This window comes from Nicotiana sylvestris, chromosome 11 (genome assembly GCF_000393655.2).
Source record: "Nicotiana sylvestris chromosome 11, ASM39365v2, whole genome shotgun sequence".
Lineage (NCBI taxonomy): Eukaryota > Viridiplantae > Streptophyta > Magnoliopsida > Solanales > Solanaceae > Nicotiana > Nicotiana sylvestris.
The window spans coordinates 60,564,661-60,577,668 of record NC_091067.1 but is presented as its reverse complement, the minus strand read 5'-3'; the positions used below and the strand labels follow the sequence as shown (position 1 = coordinate 60,577,668).

The following is a 13,008-nucleotide window of genomic DNA, read 5'->3' as shown; positions in this document are numbered from 1 at the left end:
TCCCGAAGAATGCTATCTGTAAGCTCATGAAGATTGCACTCAAATCCCTCTCCTTCAGGTTTGCCTTCTCTATCTCTTTCATCTCTTCAGGAAAATCCTCATCAATTGCCTTCCATAACCCTTGTAACACCAGGGACGATTTCATCCTAATCTTCCATAGACTGAAACTGGAACCCCGTCAAATTTCTCTACTTTGTATTTCGTTGAAGATGATGAAGACATCTTAGCCCTAGATTATATGTAGAAACTCGAACCTTGCTCTGACACCAATTGTTACAGAAGATCGTGGGTTAACTAGTGCACAATCACATACAAAACAAATAGAGAAGAAAAACAACACAAGGATTTAACGAGGTTCGGCTAAGCCTAATCTCCGGGGCAAGAGCAGAGAGAGTTTTCCACTATGAATGAGAAGAAAAGCACAATACAATCTATAGACTCCCCAACTACAACCCCTAAATATAGATCCCAAATAGTCTCAAACTTATAAGAGAAAGGTTTCTCGATTAGACAAGGACAATAGTTTTTCCTTTCCAAAATCTATTAGGACAATGAGTTTTCCCAAATCTATAGGGATTATGGGTTTTCTAAAAAAATACAAGGAAATAATTTTAAGTCACAAATAACAAATATTACTGAAAACAAAGAATAATCTCGTAAGGTCCCTCGTACCTACTGCAAAGCTTTACTTTGAGTAAAAGGAAAACATGTACTAGTAGTTTGTTCTGTTGGTCCGTTGCATGAAGTCCTTATTTAGGTATACTCTTTTAGTATGCAGTCATTTTTCCATGGAACTATAAAGAAAAGTACTGTAAAATATAGTAATAGTTGTAGCACTCTAAAAGTTCCTAATAATTTGCAGTTCTCTATATACAATCAATTTCGCAAACTAAGAATCAAGGAAATGCAAACTAACCTGCTCGACAATAATATTCAAGGACTGCAATGAAACGAAAACCTCTTCAAGAACTGATGATGCAACATCTATTGCTGCTGTAGAGCAGTAAGAGGACCTGTCAATTGCGGCCCATGTTTCTTTTCCATCCCTGTAGTATTTCTTTTCACGTTTAGTGTTAAAAGTTATAATAAGAAACTCCAAACACATCATATATCATAGAAGGGAAACTCCAAAAACAAAATATAAGAGGGAACTTCCGTGACATACTTTATTACACTCTTCAAAAGGTAAAATTCAACTTCAATCCCTACATTCATGACCTGAAAATATAGATATGCATTAGATCAATAATATCTTTCAGCTCCTGTACAAAAGATCTTAAAACATACCAAGCCAAATTCATCTTCTAAAATTGTTGAAAATCTACGAAGTGTTGCGGAAGCCAAATGTATAGAGTGTGAATAAGTCACAACTACTATACCAAAAATTATGACAGCCACCAAATAATAAATAAGACAATAAAGCAATAATAAAGGGAACACCAGAATTTACGAGGTTCGGCTAATTTTGCCTACTCCTCGGACACAACCAATATTTTATTTCACTCCAAAAATACAAGTGAAATAATACTAAAGAGAGAAGATACAAATGCCTTAAACAGATGAGAAGGCAAATGAGAGGTGTGTTTCAATCCTAAACATTAGGCCTTCTTTTATAGGGGAAAAATCCCCCCAAACTTAACTCCCAACCAATGTGGGACTTTGGCATTTTGCCAAACTTCAACAAATCTCCACCTTGGCAAAATTCCACATTTTCAATTCTCTCTCAATAACAAATTTTGGTTGTGTCTTCATCTTCAATCTTCAGTGTTCAACAATGTTGATCAAATCCAAACAATGTTGAAACTTGACCGCAGTCACCACCTTTGTCAGCATATCAGCAGGATTCTCTGTAGTATGAATTTTCTTCACCGTGACTCCACCTTCTTCTATGATTTCTCGTACGAAATGATACCGAACATCAATGTGCTTCGTCCTTGCATGATAAACTTGGTTCTTCGCTAATTGAATAGCACTTTGACTATCACAAAAAATTGTGATACCTTTTTGTTCAACACCAAGCTCCTTTAGCAATCCTTGAAGCCAAATTGCCTCTTTCACAGCATCTGTAATAGCCATGTATTCTGCCTCTGTTGTAGACAAAGCAACTGTTGACTGCAAAGTAGACTTCCAACTAACTGGTGCCTTTGCAAAAGTAAACACATAACCAGTAGTTGATCTTCGTTTGTCCATATCACCCGCAAAATCTGAGTCACAATATCCAACTACAGACTGATTGTCTTCCTGCTCAAAAACTAACCCGACATCTACAGTATTATGAATATACCGTAGAATCCACTTCACAGCTTGCCAATGCTCCTTCCCTGGATTGTGCATATATCTGCTAATAACTCCAACAGCTTGTGAAATGTCAGGCCTTGTGCAAACCATTGCATACATCAAGCTACCAACAACATTTGCGTATGGTACCTTTGACATATACTCTCGTTCAGCTTCATCCATTGGCGACATAGTAGTACTTAGCTTAAAATGGGAAGCAAGTGGAGTACTAACTGGCTTAGTCTTGTCATCTATGCCAAAACGTTGAAGTACTCTCTTCAAATATTCCTTTTGAGATAAACAGAGTTTCTTTGAACGTCTATCTCTAATTATCTCCATGCCAAGAATTTTCTTTGCCTCACCCAAATCCTTCATCTCGAACTCCTTCTTCAGTTGAATCTTCAACTTATCAATTTCTTCCAAATTCTTGGAAGCTATCAACATATCATCAACATATAGGAGAAGATATACAAAGGAACCATCTTTAAGCTTGTGCAAATACACACAATGATCGTATTTGCTTCTCTTGTACCCTTGCCGCAACATAAACTCGTCAAATCGCTTGTACCATTGTCTAGAAGATTGTTTCAATCCGTACAACGATTTTTCAAGTTTGCACACCATATTTTCTTTTCCAGCAACTTTGAATCCTTCTGGCTGAGTCATGTAGATTTCCTCCTCCAAGTTTCCATGTAAAAACGCAGTTTTTACATCCATCTGAACTAGTTCCAAATCCAATTGTGCTACCAAAGCCAACATAATTCTAATGGAGGAATGTTTTACAACTGGAGAAAACACTTCATTGTAATCAATTCCCTCCTTTTGAGCATATCCTTTGGCCACCAATCTTGCTTTGTAGCGAACATCTACTTGGTTAGGAAATCCTTCCTTCTTTGCAAATACCCATTTGCACCCAATTGCTTTCTTTCCCTTCGGGAGATTGGCCAATCTCCATGTATGATTCTGATGAAGGGACTGTATTTCATCATTCATGGCAATCCTCCACTTATCTTCTTCTGAACTTTGGACAGCGTCTTTATAAGTAGTAGGAACATCATCAGCTACAATTGAGGTTGCACAAGCAACCGTCTCTATGAGACGAACATGTTTCGTTATTGTTCTTTTTGGCCTGCTGGTTGCTATTGATTCAAGTTGTTGTTGAGATTCCTGAGTTGGAATCTCCTCTACTGGCTCTCCTTCCAGAGGGTAATCTTCATTTGTTTCCTCCTCTGCTTCTTGTGTAGGAAAAATAAATTTTCCCTCAAACTCCACCTGCTTAGAAGCACCTTCATTTTGTTTGGTATCTTCTGTTACCTTATTTACCATAGCAAATTCATCAAAGGTAACATCTCTGCTGAATATTACTTTCTTTGTCATAGGACACCATAAGCGATATCCTTTGACTCCAGAAGTAATTCCCATAAAAATAGCCTTCTTTGCCCTTGGATCCAATTTTGACTCTGTCACATGATAATATGCAGTTGAGCCAAACACGTGCAAAGAGTTATAATCTACAGCAGGTTTTCCGTACCATTTTTCAAATGGTGTTTTGCCATCAATAGCAGCAGATGGTAGACGATTAATGAGGTGGCATGCATATGTAATTGCCTCAGCCCAAAATTCTTTGCCCAAGCCAGCATTGGACAACATACACCGTACCTTCTCCAGCAAGGTCCGGTTCATACGTTCTGCCACTCCATTCTGTTGTGGTGTATGTCTAACAGTGAAGTGTCGGACGATGCCATCATTTTCACAGACCTTATTGAAATGATCATTTTTGTATTCACCTCCATTGTCTGTGCGAATACACTTGATCCTCCTGCCTGTTTGATTCTCCACCATCGTCTTCCATTTGAGAAAAATTCCCAGCACTTCATCTTTGTTTTTCATTGTATACACCCACACTCTTCGAGAAAAATCATCAACAAAGGTTACAAAATAGTGCTTCCCACCCAATGAAGGTGTTTTGGAAGGACCCCAAACATCAGAGTGTACATAATCCAAAATGCCTTTAGTATTATGGATCGTTGTACCAAATTTAACCCTTGTCTGTTTCCCTTTGACACAATGCTCACAAAACTCCAAGTTGCAAGCCTTTACTCCTTTTAACAATCCTTGATCTGATAGAGTTTTCAAGGATTTTCCTCCAGCATGTCCCAAGCGCATGTGCCATAGCTTGGTTGCTTCTGCCTCTTTGTCGTCACTGGATGTCACTGTCGCTGTCCCAATAACTGTACTGCCACGATAGCGGTACATATTATTATTCTTCCGATTAGCCTTCATTACCACTAGTGCACCGGAGCATACTCTCATCACTCCATTTTCTGCAATGATTTTGAACCCTTTTGATTCTAGGGCTCCCACAGAGATGAGATTCTTCTTCAAATCCGGTACATATCGAACATCTATCAATGTTCTGATCATTCCATCATGGTTCCTTAATCGTATTGAACCAATGCCATATGAGGTAAGAGGGCTGTTATCCGCTGTGTGGACGACTCCATATTCTCCTTCTTGAAATTCCACGAACCAGTCCCTGTTGGGACACATATGATAGCTACAAGCCGAGTCCATCAACCATATGTCTGAAGATGTTGATGACTCTGTTGTAACTAATGAGAAGTCTGAATCATCACAATCAGCTACATTTGAATCCATAATGGCCTTTCCATTGTTATGTTTGGCCTTATTCTTCAACTTCGGACAGTCTTTCTTCCAGTGCCCTTTTTCTCGACAAAAGGCACATTCATCTTTGCTGGGTCTGGATCTTGACTTGGATCTTCCCTTCTTTGTCCTCGTTTGATTTTGAGGATGACCCCTCACAAATAGTGCTTCTCCTTCTCCGCCCTTCTGTTTTTCTCGCTTTCTTTGTTCATAGCTGTACAAAGCCGAACAAACTTCTCTGAGAGAAACTTCGTCATTTCCATGGAGTAGAGTAGTTTCAAGGTGCTCGTACTCATCAGGAAGTGACGCCAACAACATCAAGGCCAAGTCACCATCATCATAAGTTGTATCCATATTTTGCAAATCTGTAACCAACTTATTGAAACTGGTGATATGTTCATTCATCGTGGTACCAGGAACATAGGTGAAGTGAAACAGTCTCTTCTTCATGTACAATTTATTTTGACTGTTTTTCTTCAAAAATTTATCCTCCAGTGCTTTCCATAATTTACTTGCAGAAGTTTCCTTTGTGTATGGATATTTCTGCTCTCTAGCAAGGTAGGATCGAATGGTACCGCAAGCAACACGGTTGATAATTCTCCAATCTTCTTCTCCAATAACATCTGGTTTCTTTTCTTCAATGGCCAGATCTAGCCCTTGTTGAAAAAGGACATCTAGAACCTCGCCTTGCCACATCCCAAAATGTCCGGACCCGTCAAATATTTCGACCGCAAATTTCGCATTTGACACAATTCTTGTCATAAGCGAAGATGCCAATGATGACGTATTGTTGACACTTGATGTAGATTCTTCTTGTTTATTGTCTCCCATCTTTGACACAAATATTATTTAATAGCTGACGACACAAATCAAGATTATTTCCTTTCTGGTGTGGAAGATCAGACTAAGCTGCAACCACAGAGCATACTCAGACAGAACCTTGACTCAGTTACCAAGATAAATCTTTTCTGATGTGGAAGATCAGACTATGCTGCAACCACAGAGCATACTTAGACAGTACCTTGGCTCTGATACCAATTGTTGCGGAAGCCAAATGTATAGAGTGTGAATAAGTCACAACTACTATACCAAAAATTATGACAGCCACCAAATAATAAATAAGACAATAAAGCAATAATAAAGGGAACACCAGAATTTACGAGGTTCGGCTAATTTTGCCTACTCCTCGGACACAACCAATATTTTATTTCACTCCAAAAATACAAGTGAAATAATACTAAAGAGAGAAGATACAAATGCCTTAAACAGATGAGAAGGCAAATGAGAGGTGTGTTTCAATCCTAAACATTAGGCCTTCTTTTATAGGGGAAAAATCCCCCCAAACTTAACTCCCAACCAATGTGGGACTTTGGCATTTTGCCAAACTTCAACACGAAGCACATCCCTCGGACAGTACTGCCATGCTTTACCAGGTTCAGTTAACATGTCAACCAAAACCATTTCTTGGTTTCTTGCCCTGTATCAAAAGGTGCACATAAACATGCATGATTGCATATGTGTAAACTCTGGAATAGTATCAGTCCAAGTTATAGAGAAACTTGATAAGTTAATTGAACAGTTGCCAAGCCAAGGTCCATATCTTCTCGTTGACAAGACAAAACAATGAAATAATTAGACATGAGTTTGTCCACAACTTCAAACTATTCAACTAAAAATTATTTAGTTTGATGCTATATTCTGCCCATTTCCTAGTTTGATGCCATATTCTGCCCATTTCCTACAAGTTGTCAAAGTAGCCGTATATCACATAGTATAATGAGAATTTAAAAACCTTCATCAATAGAGCGCTCTCTCTCTCTCTCTCTTTCACACACACACACAAAACCAAAAATACCTAAAAAGAGATCACATTTATTTTATTTATGAATTGATAGGTTGTTAACCCTGATTTAGCGTCAGTTAATTGGTCATTTGGAAATAAGTTTATAGTTGTTGGCTCGAAAGTTAAAGGGATGGCTTAATTCGCAACCTGTTTTCCTAACATTAGATGTTTAGAGAAAATTATGCACAAGTTGCTTCGAGATTTTAGAACTTTCATGATAAATGTCTCTTAAGTTGTTTTCGTGTTCGTTTAGACTTATCAGTGTGCTTATTGTGTTAGCGTGATTAAGGTCGGGTAGTTGCAACTTATCTTATTACTTATTAGCCTTTAGTATATCGTAGGTTACTGTGGTTGTGGGGGAAGATGGTGGATTAAGGACATGTCCTCGGGTAGGTAAGGGAGTGGGGCAGAGGGAAGGAGGTGGGTTAGGGGCCAAGGGTGGTAAGGGGAATAAGGGAGCTATTAGGTTGAGAATTGGATCTTGGAACATAGGAACTTTAACAGGGAAGTCTATAGAATTAGCTAAGATTCTTCAGAAGAGAAAGATTAATATAGCTTGTGTTTAGGAGACTAGGTGGGTAGGGTCTAAGGCGCGGGAGGTGGACGGGTTTAAACTGTGGCACTCAGCAGGTAAGAGGGGTAAGAACGGAGTGGGCATCTTGGTGGACAAGGATCTCAGGGAGCTAGCGGTAGAGGTTGGGCAGGTGAATGATAGGCTGATGGCTATTAAATTAGTAGTTGAAGGGCGTACTTTGAATGTTATAAGCGCTTACACGCCCCAAGTGGGCCTGGATGAGGAGGTTAAAAGGCGCTTTTGGGAAGGTTTGGATGGGGTGTGCGTGGTATTCCGCCCATTGAAAGGATATTCACAGGAGAGGATTTTAATGGGTATATTGGGAGGTCTGTTGGGGGCTATGATGAGGTGCATGGCGGCTCTGGCTTTGGGGTCAGAGACGGAGGAGGTAAGTCGTTGTTGGATTTTGCTAAGGCGTTTAATTTGGTGATAGCAAACTCGAGTTTTCAAAAGAGGGAAGAGCACTTGGTTACCTTCAAGAGCACGACAGCCAAGACCCAAATCGACTATCTCCTTCTCCGGAGGTGTGGTAAAGGTCTATGTACTGATTGTAAGGTTATTCTGAGTGAGAACCTCACGACGCAGCATAAGCTTTTAGTGATGGACTTAGACATCATGCTAAAGAGGAAGAAGTGGGTTGGGTGTGGTCGACCGAAGATCAGGTGGGGAGCTCTAACTAAGGACAAGGCCCAGGAGTTGCAAGAGAAATTGTTGGTTGTAGGGGCTTAGGGGAGTAGTGGGGAAGCGAGTAGTATATTGACGAGGATGACAGATTGCATTAGGGAGGCCGCGAGAGAGGTGTTAAGGGTCTCTAAAGGTTACGCTAGAAGCCACAAAGGAGACTGGTGGTGGAATGAGGAGGTCCAAAGAAAAGTAAAAACCAAGAAAGCAGCATATTTAAAGTTAGTAGAGAGCACAAACGAGGAGGAGAAGGGTATAAAAAGGCTAAGAAGGAGGCGAAGTTAGCGGTCATGGAGGCTAAGACTGCAGTGTTTGCTCATTTGTACGAAGAACTGTGGGACAAAGGCGGGGGCATAAAGTTGTTTCGGCTGGCTAAGGAGGGGGAGAGGAAGGCGAGGGATCTGGACCAAGTGAGGTACATCAAAGATGAGGACGACCGAGTTTTAATGGAGGAGGCATAGATCAAGCGAAGGTGGCACACTTACTTCTATGAACTGCTAAATGAAGAGGGGGATATGAGCATTGTGATGGTCGATTTGGAGAACTCTGAGAGCCAGTGTGATCTTAGATACTGTAGGCGCTTTAGTTTCGAGGAGGTCGCCGGGGCGGTACGTAAGATAAGCAGGGGCAAAGCGACTGGTCCAAAAGATATCTAGTTGAATTCTGCAAGTATGCGAATAGGGCTGGATTGGAGTGGCTAACTGGATTATTTAACTCTATTTTTAGGAAGAAGAAGATTCCCGAGGATTGGAGGTGGAGTACGATGATCTCGTTGTACAAAAACAAAGGAGATATCCAAAATTGCAATAATTATAGAGGTATCAAGTTGCTTAGTTACACAATAAAAGTGTGGGAAAGGGTGGTAGAAACGAGGGTTAAAAGTCTATTTTGAGAACCAATTCGGTTTCATGCTGGGGAGTTCGACTATGGACGCCATCCATCTTGTTGGGAGGATGGTGGAACAGTACAGGGATAGGAAGAAAGATTTGCATATAGTGTTTATTGACCTAGAGAAAGCGTACGGCAAGGTACCTGGGGAGGTCCTTTAGAGATGCTTGGAGGTTAGAGGTGTTCCTAGGAATGTATGATGGAGCTAAGACTCGGGTGGGGATAGTGGGAGGAGACTCGGAACATTTTCCGATTGGGATGGGTTACATCAAGGATCTGCGCTCAGCCCGTTCTTATTTACTTTGGCGATGGATACTTGACACGTCATATCCAAGGGGAGGTGCCATGGATACTTGTGACTCACTCTTCATCTTTACATGTATTACAAATACAGGTATGGATCCCGCACCTCAGTAGTGAGTTGAGATATTGAGCAATTACAGTCAGAGTATTCTAATGAGTACTACCTTGTCTGTTGGAGCCTTAATTTATTCCAACATATTGTTTCTATTACAATTTTCTGCTGAGTTCTAAAGGATAACCCTAGTGTTTGCTCCATGAACTCATTGAAGTGTCTTCATTATGTTGGGATTTTCTATTTGAAGTTTAAGCCAGTATAGTAGAATTTTGAGACTGATTTTATTGCTTTTAGCTATCTGAAAACCTTGTGGTTACAAACATTATTGATGCATTTATGAATTATTTGAATGGAGTTTGGTACATTGATACAAATTTGAAGATGTCTTTTGATTTCAGGTCAAAATGTCTAATTCAGTAAATGCATGTGAAAACAACAACCTTGAAGACCATGGAGAAAATGGTGTGGATAACAGGTTTACTAGGCGAGTCTAAATCACCTAGTACCAGTCACGGCCCTAGTTTGAGTGTTGATTAGCATGATTTCAGTTGATTTGATTATATTTTAGAGATCTGATTTTATTTAATTTGATTTGACAGTTAGATTGATTGTATAGATTTATTTTATTTCCTTAATTAGTATTAGGGGCTTTGTATAAATTCACTTGCTCATGGGATGTAAACAAACACAGAAATACAAGAAGCCTTTTCTTCTTCTCAAAAATCTATAGTTGCTCAAGGGGAGTCTAGATTAGTTTGTCGAGTTCGTCAATCTCTTTATAGTCTCAAGCAGTCTCCCAAGGCATGGTTTGGCCGTTTTCGAACGTTGTCTAACAATTTGGAATGACCCGAACAAATTCTATAGGCATTTATCTAATGGCAAATGTATCTTTCTAATTGTTTATGTTGATGATATTGTTATCACAGGTGATGATCATGAAGGTATTGCCAACTTAAGTAGCATCTTTCAAGTCAATTTCAAACTAAGGATTTGGGCATACTAAAATATTTTCTAGGCGTTGAGGTGGCACAATTTGGCAACGACATTGTCATCTCACAAAGGAAGTATGCCTTAGATATTTTGGAAGACATTGACATGTTGAACTGCAAACCTACGGAGACTCTATGGATCCAAATACTAAACTTGTTTCAGGATAAGGGGAGCCTCTAAAAGATCCAGCTAGATATCAGAGACTTGTTCGCAAACTCAACTATGTTATGATTCACAACACCTGACATCTCATTTGTTGTGAGTGTGGTTAGTCGGTTTCTCCCGTCACCTTGTGATAGTCTTTGGAATGCAATAATTCGCCTCCTAATATATGTCAAAGGTTCTCCGGGATAAGGTTTATTGAGTGAAAACAAGGGGCATACACACATTGTTGTGTATTCTATGCAAATTGAGCAAGTTCTTCCTCTAATAGACGGTCCACTTCAGGTTATTGTATTTTAATTGGATGCAATCTAATATCCAAGAAAAGTGAAAAGCAAGATGTGGTGGCTAGGTCAACCACAAGGCAGAATATTGGGGTATGGCATTGGCTACTTACGAGCTTATATGGCTAAGGCAACTTTTACGGGAGATAAGGTTGGAGGGGACGAGCTGACGAAATTGATTTGTGATAATCAAGCCGCATTATACATCGCTTCGAATCCAGTATTTCATGAAACAACGAAGCATATTGAAATAGATTGTCACTTCATTCGACAAAAGATTGAGTCCAGGTACATGATATGAGTTTTGTCAACTCAAAAGACGTTGCAGCTGCCCTCACAAAATCACTCTAAGCAATCAGAATTGGCAATATCTGTAGTAAGCTAGAAGCATACAACATGCACGCTCCAGCTCGAGGGGAAGTATTAAATATGGTAAGAATTGATACTATGTAAAGACAGAAAGATACACAAAATTGTAATTACACAAATCCCTGTAATTAAGTGATTAAGAGATTTTGTAGGCTTGTAATTGTAGTTTTTCCTTATTTGTATTTTTGTCAAAGTTTATTTAAACCAGAGCAGCTTGAGGGAATAATTAAGCACTCTATTCCCCATCTTTCTCGGAAATAATTGCTGAAAGTATATCCTTCAACATGAAGTTAGAAAGCCAAAGATGGATTATTTCTTGGGAAACAAAACATTCAAAGGACCTATCAGAAAAAGATAGAACGTTAGCTAGCAAATCAACCTTTACAGTGAAGGATATTCGAAGCTGTATTATGAAGAAGGAAAAGACTTAGTATCGGACAATGTACTGATGTAATAACCCAAGCTTAGTTGACTTCTATTTGCTCTGTTGATATGGATGAAGGCTCAATTTCATATATACTTTGAGTGTTTGAAATGATCAGGAACTGATTCCCTTTTGTTGGAAGTCGATTGAGACATGTTTAATAGGTTTAAATGTAGCACCCAAACCCTCCATATAGGTCTTAGAGGTCATTTGAACTCTCTTCATGTCAAAATATCACGTGTAAATGTTGTTTTAAGAGTTTAATAGGCTAGAAATTCACACAAGTGAACCCAACATAGATTTTTGAGATTGAGTTATTTTTCACAGCTAAATTGTATGGGCTTTCATATTTAGAAGTTGGATAAAGCAACTAGAAGTTTAGTTGGTAGAATCATGGGAGAACCTAGAAAACTAAAACCCTAGGATTTGAGATATGAGAAAATTGGAATACTGGTGGTTGATAATAGATTCAGCAAGCTACTATGTGGGTGACCTTAGTTGAAGCTTGGCGTCATATTAGAGGTTGCAAGTGAGTGGGGACCCTCTCCTTGGCTTGATTTCAAGGCTTGTACTTTAAAACAACGTGATTCTTACTTGTGGTGTCAGGACTCGGGACATGCTTATATGTTTACTTGGCTAGTTTTAATGGAACTATAGGCTATACATGTACCATACATGCGATGAATGTATTAAAGAATTGTTATTTTATCTTGTGAATCATGTTGTACTTGCATATAAGTGATTTATTTTATATGTGATGGAATATAAGCATATACTTGAGATAACTTATCTGACTGCTTAGATAACTTACTAGAAGCATTAAGCATTGTAATAATGTTATGAGGGTCTGTATTTGTTAAGATATGAAGGTACATACTTGAACTACTATACAAACAAAAATAATATACTCACCCATGTCGTGGAGCTTACTTATAATCAAACTAATATACAAGACATATATAATGTGCCTACTCCTATGTTGAAGCTTATTTATACCCAACCCACCTAGACGTGGAGTTGACTGCATACCAGGTCCCTAGTTGCTCGAGGAATTGGAGAGCAGTCACCTGGTTAAAAGATATTTCATAAACCTTATTGCTATATTACAAATAACTAGTATTGGAAGTATGGTACTTCTATTTGTATTAGCTAGTATGAATTAGAAGTAGCATACTTGTAGTCGTATTAGCTTGTATATGGAATATGTGCTCTACATGTTTTCAAACTTTATGTTCCCAGCCTGCCTTGATTGGACAACCATTCATTGAGTCTGTAAACTCTACTGTATTGACATTTTGGCACAAACATCTGCTAGGGACTGGCCATCACCAGAGAAAGACATCAGTTGGTGAGCTCCACAGTGCTACATGGAGACTCCAATATTTATTGACTTGTTGCTTTGACTGCTTTATAAAGACACTGTTCGAAATAACATGACGGGTTAATTCGACCCGTCATGTTCGAACTATGACGGGCTAATATTTCGACAAGTTC

General features: G+C 39.1%; 1 protein-coding gene across 1 annotated transcript; it reads left to right on the top strand.

Moving 5' to 3' along the window:
- Positions 1-7,503: 7,503 nt before the first annotated feature.
- Positions 7,504-8,087, top strand: LOC104249120 (uncharacterized). Its single transcript, XM_070161286.1, has 2 exons — positions 7,504-7,684; positions 7,792-8,087. Exons 1-2 carry the CDS (start codon positions 7,504-7,506, stop codon positions 8,085-8,087), a joined length of 477 nt encoding a protein of 158 aa, XP_070017387.1.
- The last annotated feature ends 4,921 nt before the right edge of the window (positions 8,088-13,008 follow it).

Bases quoted from the DNA above. Each gene is read 5' to 3' on its own strand.
- LOC104249120 (XM_070161286.1), top strand. From the start codon at position 7,504: ATGGCTATTAAATTAGTAGTTGAAGGGCGTACTTTGAATGTTATAAGC. The intron at 7,685-7,791 runs GTCTGTTGGGGG...ATTTGGTGATAG, and splicing joins TTTAATGGGTATATTGGGAG to CAAACTCGAGTTTTCAAAAG.